We start from the raw sequence: 18,035 nt of genomic DNA on the forward strand, positions 1-18,035 counted from the left end.
AATCAGGAGCTGAAATTCTGAATCACTAGAAGAAATTTGGATTCTTCGATCTGCATGGCCTACTTTAAGGAAAGAGAAAAATGGGCTGGGACAACACAATTATGTTTAAAAAGGAATTCGATCACATTTGTCCCAATTTATTTTCACTCCCTGAGAAAAGCCAATTTGTTTATTATTATGAACAAGGCAGACAGGGATGACTCATCAGCCAGAAAGATTAGATCATCTGCACAGAATGCAATCTTCTCTTCCCTCCGAGAGCCCAACAGACCTCAAATAGAATATTCAGCCCATATAGCACAGGTGGGAGATTCATATTAGAGGTTCCCAGCCAGTGGTGCATTTTTTTCGTAGGAGATTAGTAATTGTGGTTTTAATTTTTGATTTGTCTTTCACTGTTAAAGTGAATTTGTCACGGACTTCCTTTATTATGGCATTTCGTAGGTTTACTGGTATGGCCCTTTTACCCCCATATCCATTAAAGTTGGTAGTTCCAACCCATTTTTCATATACCGTATAGGGTATGAAGTGCTGGAACAGAAGGGATGCATATTTGTATGGCTGGTCTTTGTGATATTCTATCATAACTTTAATTTCCTCATTTGACAGTGGGGACAGTTCTAGGTCAGGTAGTGGTTTTCCTCTCGGTGGTACTGGTTTTCCCCGAATGCGTTTGTTTAATGTTTGCGTGACAGATGGTTGACCATTGTGAGTGTTGTCAGTATTACTTATGATTAAAGCCCTTCTTGCAGTGGAGTGCTGTGCTGTTGCTGGAGTAGGAGAGTCTTCTGTTGTGGTAGCTTGAGTAGTGTCACCAACTATAGAGAAATTAATGGTTAGGTGTGACATGGAAGTTTTTCTGTCCAAAATGTCAAAACTAATACTTCACTACTGACCTTGCAACATTTATGTCTTAGGAACACACAGAAGATGTGTCATCAACTAAGTAGTGCACATGTAATGAATTATCAGCTAAAATTTTTACTTGTATTAATACTGTTTAAACTTGGGGAAAAAAAAAAAAAAAAAAGATACAGAACCAGCAAGACCATTTATAACAAAATCAAGTGTATAAGGGCAAGTATTTTAAAATGTACAAAAAGTGAAAATAAGAATGCCAGCTGGTGTCCCTTTGATTATATCAGTTAATAGATTAAGAGACCTCACAGTAAATATACTAAGAATCATGTTTGGGTGAGACTAAACTGGAACAGGTTCCCACAAACGTGTTAGTTTTCCCAGACCAAGTTCGCAAATTTACCAGTAGAGTTTTGCAAAATCGTGTTTTTCAATGGTGATGGCAAACATGTTTTGGCTAAAACTCACATGACAACACACACGAGAATGAATGCATCATCCTAGAAACATGTTGATTGAAGCACTCACATCATGTACACACTGCCTAAGCATATAAAAATGAGGGAATTGGAGGCTCAGATTAGTTCAATTTTTCCCGCCAAATTTTATTTTTATTTTTTTCCCGCCAAAAAATAGGTCTCAGAAAGAGGCAAAACGTCATGTTTCATGGACTTTTGTCCAGGAATGATGATGTTTGTCCATGAAAGATGACGTTTTGCCTTTGAGACCAGATTTTTGGCGGGAAAATCCAAACTAATCCGAGTCTGCACATCCGTAATAAAAATGCCAAAACAGCTCAACTTTTGAGGGTTTTGTTGGATGGAAGTTGCAAAGGGACAGTGAGGAGTGTGTTTAGTAATGTAGGAGAGTTTTTGGCTACTGGAATTGATTGCTGCTTGAGGTGTGGAAATTGTTTTGTGCTTATTTATTGTCTTCTTTGATTGTTTTTTCTTTTGTCCTGTCAAGTGTTTTGTGGATAGTATGAGAGGTTTGTGTTAGTTTGTTTTTTGTGTGTGTATAGGGAGGGTGATAGGAATATGTCCAGGGCAGAGGAGAGGCAGGAAGAGTGAGGTGGAGGAGGTTGCATCTCAAGAGGTCCTATTGAGCAGTACAGGCTCCTGTAACTGAGAAGGAGCCGGCATTTTGGTGCCACTCCCTCCACTTGCTGTGGCCCGCACCACAATAGTTACGCCACTTGTTCTTTTATGCTGGCAGGTCACAAGGGTCTTTTTCTTCTCATTCTTTTATGTTCAAAAGATTGTAAAACCCACCCTAGCACTAGGAAGGAGGATTTCATAGGCAATAAACAAACAAAAAAATTAAAAAAGTGGTTGAAATTAAGGTCATACTGTTAGCTAATTTACTACACAGACAGCCTGGTGAATTGGTCCTTACCTGCTAACAGAAGTAGATTATTCTCACCACATTGAAGATGCTTTTTAAGTTCCAGACTGGCCTGACGCTCATCGATCTCTCTCAACACATCCACAATTATTTCAGGTGCTTCATTAACGGTGTAATGATTGACTATGCAATCAACCACCTCATGTACATCTTTCTCTTCTAATTTACCAAAGGGGATTGGGTTATTACCAGAGTCAGAAAGTCTTCTTATGAATTTCTTAAAAGATTTCTGACTAAGGTTTTCCAGACTCTGCAGCAAAAGCTCCTTTATTTTTCCTTTATCGACTTGGTACTTCAGAGGAGTCTGTGGCTTTTCTGATAAGAAAAACAAAAAACAGAAATTCATTTTTATCACGAGAAAAAAAAAAAAGTCATAAGATTATAGTCAGTGTTCTCCCCAGGCTGTTTTTTGCGGGTGCAACTCCTGACAAGAAACAGCCTACCACACGGCACTTGGGAGCCTGCAAGAGGGGACAGTATCTGGGAGCTGTAGAAAAAAAAGGACCAGATCCTACAGACAATGCAGCTTTTTCATAATCAGACAACTGGGCCTCTAATAAAAGAATATATAAAAATGTTATTTCAAGTTTAAATCATTATAAGGTCAGGGTTTAAAACATTTTAATTATTGCGAAGACCCCCACCCGGCTACTTCTTGATGCCACCCGGCTGGAAAAATTCTCTTTGGAGAACATATAATAATTTTTTTCCATTTTACTTGCCACACTTTGTCGTGTTTATCTTGGGGTTAAATCGTTTTCTTACGACTAATTTCATATACTGTGCACGAGAAGCTTATATGCACCAAAACCATTGATTAGGTGCTTATTACCATAAAGGGTAGTATTTATGTTTGACAGTGATGCTTCTTGGGAGTAGACAGCACCCTATTCTAGCCTATACGTCCTAAATGTCATGTCCTTCATCCAAGGACAGAGATACTGAAGTGGATAAAATTTAAACATTTTGTTAGGACCAATTATCTGAGTAGTATGCTGCTATCATTTATTTTATTTGTGTTTGAGCTTTAATACACTGGCATACCTGACTCATTAACACTTTAATTGTGTATCCAACTAACTGCACATATGTTGAATACATACCACTCACACAGTACAAGCCTGAGCCTGTAATATACCAACTTTCACTCCAATCACAATATAAATGTCTAAAAATCCAGAATACTACTCAGCACTCCAGTGTGGCTGTCAATCACTCTTGTTTCCATCACACAGCAGCTGCAATCCACTCATAATATACAAGCCAGGACCATTCTACACCAACCTGCACTCCACTCATAGGACATATCTCAGACTCTCCGGTATATCTGCCTAAGCTTCCCTCATACCGCACCTACAACCCACTCATGTGTCCTGATTCCGAGGTGAGAGTTACATTGTAAATTCAACTAACCTCTATGATAAATGCAAACTGTTACAGCCTATCATAGATTCCGGCTGCCACTTCCGGGAGGGGACAGCCAGATCGGCAAAATCGGAGGGCGTGGCCAGTGTTTGTGGGGAAAGGGAGAGGCGTTGGAACACAATCATGTAATTTTGGCCCCGCTCCCTCCACACAATGCCAGGAATCCTAACAGCGTAACCACTTTCTGAAGCACAGAGCTAGTTACCTTGCTTTAGCACGAGTTCATCGAGATAGTCCATCTAGTGCACAATAAGTTCCACACCTTCCTCAGGATAAGTCACCACACCTGTGTGTGCAAAAAGCAAAACGATACTTAGGGTTTACATGTCACATCACTGTATAACCTTCCACCCCTCTAATATCACCACTTACAATTAAATATTTGTTCCTCCTAAAATACAGTTCAGTTTTCACTTCTTTACATCTCAACACTATCATACCTGGCAGGTTTAATGCTGGTCAAAAATGTGATACCCTTATCCCCAGTACCCCCATCTGCACTCCCTTATATCACCCTCCACTCACATTCCCACATACCTCCCCCACCTCACCTCTTACACCATACCTGCCCTCCCTCATATCCCTGGCCTCCTTTCACCTGCCCTCCCCTATATCATGCTTCATTACTCCCTCATATCATGCACCATACGTTCCCCCACCTATACTCCTTATCATGCACCATACATTCCCACACCTATACTCCTTATCATGCACCATACGTTCCCCCACCTATACTCCTCATCATGCACCATACGTTCCCCCACCTATACTCCTCATCATGCACCATACGTTCCCCCACCTATACTCCTCATCATGCACCATACGTTCCCCCACCTATACTCCTTATCATGCACCATACGTTCCCCCACCTGTACTCCTTATGCACCATACGTTCCCCCACCTGTACTCCCTCATATCATGCACCATACGTTCCCCCACCTGTACTCCCTCATATCATGCACCATACGTTCCCCCACCTGTACTCCCTCATATCATGCACCATACGTTCCCCCACCTATACTCCTTATCATGCACCATACGTTCCCCCACCTATACTCCTTATCATGCACCATACGTTCCCCCACCTGTACTCATATCATGCACCATGTTACCCTACCTGTACTCCTCATCATGCACCATACCTTCCCCCACCTGTACTCCTTATCATGCACCATACGTTCCCCCACCTGTACTCCTCATCATGCACCATACGTTCCCCCACCTGTACTCCTTATCATGCACCATACGTTCCCCCACCTATACTCCTTATCATGCACCATACGTTCCCCCACCTGTACTCCTTATCATGCACCATACGTTCCCCCACCTATACTCCTTATCATGCACCATATGTTCCCCCACCTGTACTCATATCATGCACCATGTTACCCTACCTGTACTCCTCATCATGCACCATACGTTCCCCCACCTGTACTCCTCATCATGCACCATACGTTCCCCCACCTATACTCCTTATCATGCACCATACGTTCCCCCACCTATACTCCTTATCATGCACCATACGTTCCCCCACCTGTACTCCTTATCATGCACCATACGTTCCCCCACCTGTACTCCTTATCATGCACCATACGTTCCCCCACCTATACTCCTTATCATGCACCATACGTTCCCCCACCTATACTCCTTATCATGCACCATACGTTCCCCCACCTGTACTCCTTATGCACCATACGTTCCCCCACCTGTACTCCTCATCATGCACCATACGTTCCCCCACCTATACTCCTTATCATGCACCATACGTTCCCCCACCTATACTCCTTATCATGCACCATGTTACCCTACCTGTACTCCTTATCATGCACCATGTTACCCTACCTGTACTCCCTCATGCCCTATACCTGCATTCCTTTATTTCCCACCCACCCCCTGCAATCATAAAATGCCCCATACCTACCACCTGAAATCCCCTATATCATGCCCATACTTCATTACTCCCCTCCTCCCCTCCATTGTATTACTTCTCTCTCCACAACATCGCACAACCCTCCAGAATTATTGCATGTACCTGGGCGGCAGCAGCAAAAGCCGACACTAGGACTCTCACCACGCAATCAGCAGAAGGATGTTTTTTTTGACTGAACAACAGAGAGAAAGATTGTCGCCGCCCACCCTCTCTAATTGGCTACTAACCAACAGGATAAACATCCATTTCTGATTTCCCGCCGTCCACTCTGATTGGCTTACTTTTGCATCATCATCTCGTGGTTTCCCGCCCTGCACTCCAATTGGCTTGAAACCAGGCCAGGCACGTCACATCCATCTCGTGGTTTCCCGCTGTCCACTCTGATTGGCTACCTGGCTGGCACTCCCATCCCATTTTCTGTCCTGCACTCTCAGCCTATGTACGCCCCGCCGCTGTAGTTACACTATATATGTACAATGTAACAAGTTCCTGTCAGTGTAGTTAAGTGAGAAAGTTGAGGTAAAACCGGTTCGGACTTTTCTGGTATATGCTGGTGAGGATCTGTGTTAAGTACCTCCCGACTCCCCGTCAGAAGGATGTGACAGCCTGGCTCCCCGCACCCTGGCCTGCAGCTGCCGCTGGACTGACGGGAGACTATGTTAGCACAGCGGCTTTGTCTGTGCGCTGCTGTCACACTGGTACAGACACTGTGCAGAGCCTCCTCCTGCTGCTGGGCCCTGACGGATGGTGGAGCACAGAGATGGCTGGTGCTGCCAGGGGCGCCGAGAGAGGGGGTAGGGAGTGGATTACTAATTACCCGGGCTTGCTGAAGGGGCCCAACGGGGGTCCAGCACCGCCCCCTCCCTCCTACATCACAGCAGCCCGACATACCTTGCTGTGTGCTGGGCTGCAGTGGGAGACTGTTCGCGGCTGATAAGTAGCAGCTGCAGCAGTCTCCTATGGGGTGAGCGATTGCGGCCCCATTGGCTGTGCGTCGGGCTGAGGGGCTCACAGCGCCCCCATCCGCACCATATTTATTAAAAGGAGGTCACCTGGGCCCGGCATGCTTGGGTGCTGCTGAATGTACTTGTCTATGTGATGCTGTGTACACATGGTACGACAGTGACGATCGTTGTCTGATCGTACTGCATGTGCTGGATCGAGCATCCAGTACATGCCTGCTTGCACAGATGACGGTAGTTTGTCGTCAACGACCATACGTGGACGTGATGTTTATGCATGGGTGGGGGAGTAATTCATTATTTTAATAGTGGGGGTATTTTATTATAATTATTGGGGAATGGGGTGATTCATTATTATAATTAATACTTACCAGGGGGCGGGCAAAGGGTAATTTATAATATATTATTACTTAATTTTTGGGGTGTAACCCTAAAGCTTTGTAGACATTAGACAGTATTTTGAACGATTTGCCAATTCCGTCAAATTGTAGTGTGTACGCACGATGTGCGCTCCTGCAACTTTTGCCTATTGCAATCAATTCTGCCAGCCGTAATGGGTCGCCAACCAGATGATTAAACACTAGATGATTAAAATGAGTGATTGAACTATATCAATATCATTCGCTAATCGTTTGAACAGCTTTTGAGAATTTATTCTTTTAGACCTCTATCATCATGCAAACATGCTGGTCAACCTGACGATATGATTGATTGTGACTGCACTGAATGACATCGTTCAGTGTGGGCACCCTGCAGTGTAGTGAACGATATCGTTCAGTCTTTTCACTGTCGGGTAGTGGATACCCGCCTTTAGTGTTCATTTTATGTCTGGCGCAGGGCGCCAGACTTAGAGAAAGGGCACATCAGTGTGCACCAAAGGCGCGTGTGTCCAAAAAGGGGTGTGTTCAATGAAAAGGGGACATGTTTATAATGTGTTCCACTATTCGTCACACTTGGGCGTGCCCGGCACTTGTGGACTTCCCAGGCTGCCCCCAAGCGCTGCGATCAGTGTGAGTGGATGCTGGGGGCATGTACCCGGCATCCATTTACCTCCAGTGACTGCTACACCGCAGTTTTTCCCACCCGTGGAACACTGCGACCTGCGTGTGAGGACGGCACCTGCAGGCTGTGCCGCGCCGGAGGGCTTGCTGCTTTTTGCCCTTTAGAAAAAGATCGCTACAATCTGATATAATCAGAACATATAATACACGTCACAGAAATGATACAAAGTAAAAAAATCACATTAGGTTGGTAACAATGTTATGTTTGAATTAGAAACTGGCAAGTGACAAGTTCAAATGCAGCCCATCTGCAGTTATCGTGTCATCCAAAGTAATATGTAAAAAATCAGAGGTAGAAAAAAACATATATAAAAAGTTAATATGTAGCAACCGGTCACAAGTTAATTAGTGAAAAGTGGCTTATATGTCTGAGCTGGCGTCCCAGCACAGACGCTTGCTAGATCACACCTTCATATATATCCGGTGCCAGCTTCTATCTGAGATTGTTTCCACAGGTAAGCTGTGAGCCGGTCAAAGTTCCTGTGATCGTGGCGAAGGACACACACCGCTCACTTCTCCAGGATATACTGTGAGCCGGTCAAAGTTCCCGTGATCGCAACGCCGCTCACCACTCCAAAGTGTGTAGGGCAGTCTCTTGTATGTCCAGGCACCTGCTCTGGCTCTTGCATGTAAAGGCAGTACCCACTACCTAGGATAGTGGTTGTTTGGAGGCAGAATCTCTTGGTTCGGGCAATTGACTGCTGCTACAGTAGTAGGTATGTTAATGCATCTTGTCTCTGCTCACCTAGAGACACTTTCAAGATAAACTTTTTATATATATATTTTTTCTATATGTTTTTATATGTATTTTTGGCATTACGTGTGAATAGACACACGATCACTGCAAATGTTGGGCTGCATTTGATCTCGTCAGTTGCATCAGTTTTCTAATTCAAACATAAGAATAACATTGTTACCAACCTAATGTGATTTTTACTTTATCTTTTCTCTGACTTGTTATGTGTATTAGATGTACTGATTATATTTGATTATATCAATTTAATTAAATATATAAAAAATTATTTTTTATTAACTGAACTTGATGCATTCTTGCTAATTGGGCTTTACTAAGCCTAAAGGTTCACATAGTTTTGCCACTCACAGATATGTGATATTGGATCATTTTCCTCAAAAATAATTGAGCATGTTTAATTATTTTTGTCTCATTTGTTTGATTTTGTTCTCTTTATCTACTTTTAGGACTTGTGTGAAAATTAGGGATGTGCAGGCTCGGATAGGTTCGAATTTGCACGCCTAGTTCGGATTTTTCCCTCCAAAAATCAGGTCTCAGAAAGGGGCAAAACGTCATTTTACTTGGACAAACATCTTCCATGGACTTTTGTCCAGGAATTATGATGTTTGTCAATGAAAGATGACGTTTTGCCTCTTTCTAATACCCGATTTTTGGAGGGAAAAATCCGAACTCGGCGTGCAAATTCAAACCTATCCGAGCCTGCACATTCCTAGTGAAAATCTGAGGTAGTTTTTGGCCAAATTTCAGCAGTAATATAGAAAATTCTGAAGGTCTCACAAACTTTCATACACCACTGTAGGTAGTATAAAATAATCAAAATATTGTGAAGATAAAGTTTATTTAGCTGGTACGTTCATTATTGTGTGTAAACCACACATATATTTGAGCACTGTTAGACACAAAGGGGCAAATGTATGAAGCTAGGGAAAGTGATAAAGTGCAGAATGATAAACGACCAACCAATCCGCTCCCAACTGTCATGTTACAGGCTGTGTTTAAAAAATGACAGTTGGGAGCCGATTGGCTGGTCACTTATCACTCTGTACTTTATCACTTCCCAGAGCTTCATACATCTAGCCCAAGGTGAGGTATTGTCTTCAAGAATCTATTTTGCACTTTTCCAATATATTAAAAATGCGTGATGCTGTATATTATAATCCCGGTATATTTAAATATTATCTTCAGTGGGATAATTTATAGAATCCAACTGTGCACAGATCTCTCTTAAATTATAATAGACATGAAAAAAAAAGGAATAAGGTGATGTTGTATTACTAATAATTGTCTTACAATTATCAATGCAGTTCAGGCTTAATTTACTTAAAGGTATTACATATGTGTGAGGTTCTGGTTTTGTTGTGGACCTGGGGTGGTAATAGGAGCAGACACTGAAGCAGATTTAAAAATAAACGTGGAGCTTTTAATGAGTGGCTTAACAGACATGAATGTGGCAAAACAGAGAGTCCGGGTTTAGCACTAAAGTGCACTTGGGAACTGTAGTGATACAATGGGAAAAGGTCCAGGTAGTGATAACAGAAGGCAGTACAGTATTCCAGGTTTTGTGGAGCTGAAGTGAATGGCAGGCTGAAGTGATAATGTCCAGAGGAAATGTAAGTGGAGGCAGGGTAACAGCTGACACATGTACTCAGGCAAAGGAGAAGCAATAGGAGGAGGCAGGGGATTCCAGCAGGGTGTGGAGCAGGTCAGGTAAAGCAGACTTAGGCAGAGATCCAATAGGCAGGCGGACAAGCTCAGGAACTCTCTCAGCTTGCGCTGAGAAACACGTTGCACTGGCAATGCAAGGGAGCTCTGAACACCCCTAAATACCCAGTGCTAAGCCATGACTGGTCAGAGAGTGAGCATGTGACACGCCAGGATTGGAAGATAGGTCACATGGCCGAAAGCAAGATGGCGGCGCCCATGCCAGAGCAGAACAGAAGCACCGCCAGGCCTACCCAGCACAGAGTGACAACATGCCCAAACAGGACCACACACAGCCAATGCTCCCCGCCAGGCACCACCACCAGACGCCCCCCGCCACAGCATCCTCACAGGTATCACCCGCCGACCACCATGCCGAGAAACCCTGGTCGTGACAATATTCTTGTATATTAGACACAAAAATCTGGTGATACAGACTTAGCAAAATAATTGTCAATAAGTCTGGATCCCAATTCCCCTATATCTCCTATATTGACAAATCCTCCATCAGTGTATGTACTAGGAGTATATAATATTGAATGGAATAGGGGATATGTCTGGTAACATTTCACATATAGTTATATTTCATATGTGAAGTGCTTGTTCAACTTCAAATCATTTTGGGCTGTTAATTACCTTTATGGGCCTTATTCAATTAGTCGCAATAAGCTGAGATCTGCGAAAAAGTATCGCCGATTGCAACTTTTCGCTACTCGGAAACTTATCTCCGTATTCAATTCCAAATACTTTTCGCGTACGCAGAAAGTCAATGCAATGTAATAGGCGAAAAAGATTCTCATCTGAAAAGCAGGAGAAAAGAAGTGCATTTTTATTATTTTGGGGTGCAAAGGTGGGGAAACCACTCAGAACAAGTGAGTAACACCCCAAAAAGTACTTTGAATTTGGAGGCAAAAAAGTACAAAGTGGGGGTACAAACATAAAAAGTAGCAAAATAGACTTTTCGCGGTTCTGCAAGTATCGGTGAGCTGTTTTTCTACTTCAGGGTCCATAGGGTATCCACAGGATACCTTGGGGTATAGGTGATGGCTTCGGGCACCATAGAGTTAAGTTTTCAGCCTCCCAGGATGCACTAGGGTCCCCCTCCTATACCCCGCCCCCGACCCAAGGCATCTCAGTTTCGTTTGCTACCCAGCCGGAGTCGGACGCACCTGTTAGAGATGGGCTAAGAAGAGCCCCTGAAGTTTTCTTCAATGCAGCTGTGGCTGCACATCTGGAAGTACAGCATGGACAGTCATCACTGACTTCCATGCTGTCTCCTCTACACCCTGCCGGTACTAGAACGCCAGTACTGATCCAGGGATGCTGGTAAGCATCTGGGGTCACAGCTAGCGGTGACCCCAGATGTTTGGGATCATGGCCGGATCCAAGGGGGACAGCAGGTAAGCAGCGGGGTCCCGCGGTGGGTCCCCGCTGAAATCTGGTCCAAAGTCCCCAGGCAGGGGGCTCCCTGGGGACTGGCTGCAGTGTGGAGCCAGGTACCTAACATGCGCTTCCACTACCCCCCTGGGACAGCAGACTGCGGTTGAGCGGTAGCGCTTCGGTGTCCAAGGGGTTAATTGTATACCAGGGGAGCGCGCCTTCCCCGCTGCACACAGCCCTCTCTGCACTGTGCTGACTGGCCCTGTGGCAGCACTCCTCCCCCAGGCCGGCCTCCTCTATGCTCCTCGGTGGCCATCTTTACAAGTGCATGGTGAACACTGCTGGAAGCTTGGAAGCGGTGGCATCGCGGTCTGGGTCCCCCAGCATACCTCTCCGTTTGGTTCAGGTCTGTGTATGCAGCACTGTGTCCTACCAGGCTCTGTGTCTGCGTAGTTGATTATCAGCGCTGTTAGTGCAGGAATTAATTTTCTTTGCATTGTATGTGACTTCTGCTAGCTCTGCTGCATGTACTTTCATTTCTACTGTCAGCCTTTTCACTGTCCCTGCTAAAGCCCTTGCAGTGCGGTGATTGCAGGGTGGTCTCACACTATACTACGAGTATCAGTGAGAGGGGTCACATACCATCATGTCTGAGTGACTTTCCAGCTTTTGTTTACTACGTGCACGGTACCTATAGCGGAGTGTTATTTATTGACGAGGCCAATTACTGTCACGGCTCCAGTACAGGAACCGCCCTGGGCTTGTTTCGCCAAAGCGCTTCCAACCCTTGTGGGCCAGTTAGCTCCGCAGCCTGCCTTCCCTCAGATGGCATTGTCCCAGCAGTCGGTGGTGTCATCACCCATGCAGGGTTTCCCGAGACAATTGATGGTACCCCACAGTCTCCCTATTTCCCCTCCTCAGGTCTCTCATGAGCCTGCGTGGGTTAATTCATTGACAAGCTCTGTACAGCATTTGTCGAACGTGTTGAAAGGGGAGTCTGTGATGCGGCCTCACAAGCGGCCGGTGGCGTCTCTGTCTGCTCCTTATGAGGATGACGACGGGACGTCCGATGATGGGGAGATTCTGGATCTTTCTGACCAGGAACCTCCCCGTACTAAAGAGTCGGACGCTAAGTCTAAGGTTTATATTCCTGGCCTTATCCGTGCAGTCCGCACTGCTTTAGTTATTGAGGATGATGAGCCTCCGGTATCAAAATCCAAATATGCCTTTTTCAAGGATGTTAAGGGCGATGCCACAGTGTTTCCTCTTTCGGGTCAATTAGTAGACCACTTAGAGGAGGCTTGGAAACATCCAGGCAAACTGTATCAGCCTCAAAGGCGTTTAGCAGTGGCGTATCCGTTTGCAGACAATTATTTTGCTAAGTGGGAATCCCCGCCACAGGTGGATTCACATGTGACATGCCTGGTCCGAAGTGCCACGTTGCCCATGCCCTCTATGTCCTCCTTAAAGGATGCCACGGACCGTAAGGTGGAAATCTGCCTAAAGTCCGTTTATTCCCTTGTGGGGGGGCAGCTATGCCGGCTATGGCCATTTGTTGGGTAGCCAGAGCTATGCAGCGCTGGGCAGATACTTTAGAGGCGTCTTTCGTTTCCGACTGTTCGGCTGAACAGACCGAGTTGATAGGCAATCTCACGGATTCGGCCACTTGCATTAATGAAGCAGCTTTAGATATCAGTACCCTGACTTCACAGATTTCTTCGGCTGCTGTGGCGGCTCGTCGCACCTTATGGTTGCGATCTTGGAAGGCGGACGCTGATTCCAAAAAGGGCCTGGAAGCCTTGCCATTTAACGGATTAGTCCTATTTGGTCCAGATCTGGACAAAATTTTAGCCACGCTGGCGGCAGCTAGATCGGCATGTCTCCTGTTTGCTGCAGTTCCTTCCAGTTCAGGTACATCGGCCTTACAGGGCCCAGGGTAGGCCTAAAACACAGTCCTTTCCCCGACAGGCTGGCCCCAAGAAGTCGGCCAAGCCCCGGAAGCAGGCCTGGAGTACCAGACATCCGGCCCCTAAGTCCGATGACAAGCCTGCGGCCTGACGGTCCGGGCCTCCCTTTGGGGGATCCCAAAGTGGGAGGCCGCCTGCTACGGTTCACCCAGTGTTGCAAAGTGGGAGGCCACCTGCTACGGTTCACCCAGTGTTGGTCGGTAACCACGACAGACAGTTGGGTTCACGAGGTGGTTTCTCACGGGTATGCCCTCTCCTTCCAGCACAGGCCCCCATCCCGATTCTTCACCATGGGTCTTCCATCAGACCAGAACAAAGCCACGGAACTGCGGAAGGTTTTGCACACTATGCTCCAGGCTGGGGTTATAGTGCCTGTTCCTTTTACCCAGAGGGGCCTGGGTTTCTATTCCAATCTGTTTTTGGTGCAGAAACCCAATGGGTCGTACCGTCCGATCCTCAACCTCAAAGCACTCAACAAGTCCTTGCGGGTGCCGAGGTTTCGGATGGAGACCCTACGGTCCATCATTCTGCCGCTGGAACCTGTGGATTACATGGTGTCGTTGGACATACAGGACGCTTATCTGCATGTCCCTATTTCGTGCCATCAACAGTTCCTCAGGTTTGCAATCCGAGACGATCACTTCCAGTTCCGGGCGTTACCTTTTGGCTTGGCGACTGCTCCACATGTGTTCACGAAGATGATGGCGGTCATGGCGGCTTCCTTGTGGCTGCAGGGAGCCTGCATGTTGCCGTACTTGGACGACTTACTGTTGGTAGCAGGATCTCCAGAACTCCTTCTATACCATTTGGATCTGACGATTGCAGTACTGCAATGGCACGGCTGGTTGATAAACTGGCAAAAGTCCACCCTAATCCCGTCTCAGAGGATTCTGCACCTCGGAGCCTTGTTGGACTCCAGTCAGAAGAGGATCTTCGTGGTGGGGGAAAAGATCTCTGCCTTGCAGTTGAGGGTGCCCAGTTGTCTGCAGAGTCGCCGTGTGTCTCTTCACTCGGCAATGAGGTTACTGGGCTCCATGGTGTCCGTATTCGACATGGTGGAATATGCCCAGTTTCACTCCAGACCTCTTCAGCAATTGATCCTGTCCAAATGGAATGGACTGCCTCAGAGTCTCAAATCCCAGATGATAGTGCTCACTCCGGAGGTTCGCCTGTCCCTTGCCTGGTGGTTGCAAACGACCAATCTCAACAGGGGTCATCCGTTTTGGGTGGCGAACTGGATCCTGTTGACAATGGACGCCAGTCTTCAGGGCTGGGGAGCGATCACGGGTCCAGACTTGTTCCAGGGCATCTTGGAACTCCGCGCCGTTTTTCAATGCTCTCCAGCAGGCCCATCGGGTTCTCCAGGGTCATCCCGTGCAGGTCCAATCGGACAACGCCACCACCGTGGCCTACATAAATCAGCAAGGAGGAACCCGAAGTCGGGCGGCACTCATAGAGGTGTCCCGCATCCTGATCTGGGCGGAGCGCAATCTCCCGGCCATATCAGTGGTATTCATCCCAGGAGTCCTCAACTGGGAGGCCGACTTTCTCAGTCGCCAGGACGTTCATCCGGGGGAATGGTCTCTGCACCAGGACGTCTTTCAACTTCTGGTGGACAGGTGGGGTCTTCTAGAGATCGACCTCATGGCGTCTCGGCACAACAACAAGTTGCCGGTGTACGGGTCTCGCACAAGAGACGAAAAGGCGTCTCTGGTGGATGCTCTGTGCGCACCTTTATGCAAGGTGTTCTGCGAACTCAGCCACCATTTGTTCCACCGGTGGCGCCTTGGGATTTGGCTGTGGTCCTGAGGGCTCTTCAGGGACCGCCGTTTGAACCACTGGGCTCAGTGGATCTTAGTTTTAGCTGTTAGCCATTTGTTTTCCTTCTGGCCATTGCTTCGGCCAGACGTGTTTCTGATTTAGGGTCTCTCTCTTGTAGACCCCCTTTCTTGATTTTTCATGGGAACAGGGCAGTGCTGCGCACGCATCCTGATTTTCTTCCCAAAGTTGTTTCCCGTTTTCATATCAATGAGGAAATCGTTGTGCCGGCTTTTAACTCACCTGGCCTTTCAGTGGGTGAGGCCACTTTGGATGTTGTGCGGGCCTTAAGGATTTATGTTAACCGCACTTCTTCGTTTAGGAAGTCTGATGCCTTGTTTGTCCTCTATGGCTTCCATAAAAAGGGTTGGCCTGCTTCAAAACAAACTTTGGCAGCCTGGATCCGTATGGCAATTTCAGAAGCTTATCTTCAAAAAGGCCTGCCGGTTCCATCTTCTGTGAGGGCTCATTCCACTAGGTCTGTGGGTCCTTCGTGGGCAGCTCGACGTGGTGCCTCTGCAGTCCAGATCTGCAAGGCGGCCACGTGGTCCTCTGTCCATACCTTTGTGAGGTATTACGCGTTTGACACCTTTGCCTCTTTACCTTTGCTTCCTTCGGGCGGCGGATTCTCCTTTCAGCACAGGAGCGTCCCCACCCTTAAAGAATACTGCTATGGGACTTCCCCAAGGTATCCTGTGGATACCCTATGGACCCTGAAGTAGAAAATATGAGATATGGTAAGAACTTACCTTTGTTATCTCTATTTCTACGAAGTCCATAGGGTTCCACAGGACTCCCGCTCTGTCGCACCTGTGCTGCAGATGGGCTTTGCTCTGGTCACCAGTTTTTCCGTCTCCCTCTGGTGAGAATGTGATTCTTGTGTGTGTCCAGATCTTTTTTCTCTCTCTTCCTTCTCCTCCTCCGGCCTATGGCTTGGTACATAACTGAGATGCCTTGGCTCGGGGGCGGGGTATAGGAGGGGGACCCTATTGCATCCTGGGAGGCTGAAAACGTAACTCTATGGTGCCCGATGCCTGACGTCATCACCTATACCCCAAGGTATCCTGTGGAACCCTATGGACTTCGTAGAAATAGAGATAACAAAGGTAAGTTCTTACCATATCTCATATTTTTTGATTGCAGGTGCATTTTTTAAAACTTCAATTTAGCGACTTTAAAATATGCTTGCACCCATTTTCAAGTACCCCAAATTTGAAAGGACTACTTATTTTCACCAAAAAATACTGCTTAATGCTATTCTTCATCACTTGTGCAAAGATGCTAATTAGAAGCTATTGACACAACTTAAGTACCCCAAATAGCTTTATTAGGGCTATTCGGGCACATCTAGATTGATCCCCAGTGTTAGTGCATTTTTTTGGGGGGTGTCAGGCTGATTTCCCCAATTCTGACAGCACTTTTCGCCTGCTTCACATTCAGCGGGTCGTGTTTTCACATCTTTTGGAATTGAATATGGCAAATAGCGGGGGCGCGCACATAATGAATACGGCCCAAAATATTAAATTACTTAAGTCTAGTATTATGTCCATGATTAGTCTATATTCAGGCCGCTGCTAAATCCTATTGTCCACAAAGGGTGCAAGTTGCCGGCAATGGCACCGCATCTCGCAGCCCGCTCTGAGCCCAAATTCGCACAATTTTGCTGGGAGCCCTATGGGACTGCGAGCAGTTTTGCGCAAGTTCAGGCTGCCGTAAATTTAGGCTGTTGCCGCGTTGACTCGCACCTGCAAGATCATCATGAGTAATTGGATTGACCCCATAGATTGTCCGGACTTTATTATGTTATTTATTGCTACACACTGATTCTGACTAATTTCGTATAGTCTAGATAATTAGTGGACATTCTACCTTCCTAAATATCCCTTTGATAATCCAGCAATTAATGGGGTATATACATTTGGGGTTCAAACCTTTGTATATTAAATGCTGCTGGGTTTTTTGCAGGTTGTTTGGATGAGCGTCATACCCCTTTCAGACTAGCAGTAAAATTCCAGTTTATTGCAAGTGAACCTGGGATTTTGCTTAGTCTGAAAGGGTCCTTAAAAAAAACACCGGGTCGAGCCAGCATTTCAACCCGCGTAGTTAGAAGGGTTGAACCCGGGATCTACCCGGGCCGCGGTGCAGAATAAATGGGTAACCCAAGTCATCCGAGACGGTACCCATTTACAGCATAGGAAGAGCCGATGTGGCCAACTGGGGAATAAGCCACCTGTCTGAAAGGGGTTGAAGTCGGGTCGCATCCAGGTTGGAGCAGCATTCAAAATCCTGTGTACGAGCTGGCATTTTGATCTAAAAGGTGTATAATTTTAGGGTAAATGTCTATAATTATATGGTTTATGAAATATATATTACATTCATTCCTCACAATTCTCTTGTATTGGTTTCAACTAGGGATGTGCAGGCTCGGATAGGTTCGAGTTTGCACGTTGAGTTCGGATTTTTCCCTCCAAAAAAACGGAACTCAGAAAGAGGCTAAACGTCATCTTACATGGACGAACATCATCATTCCTGGACTTTGATGATGTTCGTCCATGTAAGATGACGTTTAGCCTCTTTCTGAGTTCCGTTTTTTTGGAGGGAAAAATCCGAACTCAATGTGCAAACTCGAACCTATCCGAGCCTGCACATCCCTAGTTTCAACGTATTCCTTATTTATTACCAGTTATTTATATAGCGCACACATATTCCTCAGCGCTTTACAGAGAATATTTGGCCATTCACATCAGTCCCTGCCCCAGTGGAGCTTACAATCTA

The 18,035-nt window shown here is 46.2% G+C and overlaps 1 protein-coding gene across 1 annotated transcript; it reads right to left on the reverse strand.

The window, feature by feature from the left end:
• Window positions 1–312: 312 nt before the first annotated feature.
• LOC148478445 (uncharacterized) lies at window positions 313–14,187 on the reverse strand. The gene is made up of 3 exons (XM_088455397.1): window positions 14,103–14,187; window positions 2,254–2,577; window positions 313–818 (listed from the first exon to the last, which is right to left on the reverse strand). The coding sequence occupies exons 1-3, from the start codon at window positions 14,185–14,187 to the stop codon at window positions 313–315; spliced, it is 915 nt and encodes a 304-aa protein (XP_088311523.1).
• Between the last annotated feature and the right edge of the window lie 3,848 nt (window positions 14,188–18,035).

This window comes from Taudactylus pleione, unplaced genomic scaffold (genome assembly GCF_031769625.1).
Source record: "Taudactylus pleione unplaced genomic scaffold, aTauple2 ptg000653l, whole genome shotgun sequence".
NCBI classification, from domain to species: domain Eukaryota; kingdom Metazoa; phylum Chordata; class Amphibia; order Anura; family Myobatrachidae; genus Taudactylus; species Taudactylus pleione.

What these genes read in the sequence shown, in the direction of transcription:
- LOC148478445 (XM_088455397.1), bottom strand. Translation starts at nt 14,187, where the DNA reads ATGCAGGCTCCCTGCAGCCACAAGGAAGCCGCCATGACCGCCATCATC. An exon ending in AGCAGTCGCCAAGCCAAAAG is followed by an intron (nt 2,578 to 14,102) that starts GTAACGCCCGGA and finishes TTTTCTTATCAG; the next exon opens with AAAAGCCACAGACTCCTCTG. An exon ending in TAATCTACTTCTGTTAGCAG is followed by an intron (nt 819 to 2,253) that starts GTAAGGACCAAT and finishes ATTTCTCTATAG; the next exon opens with TTGGTGACACTACTCAAGCT.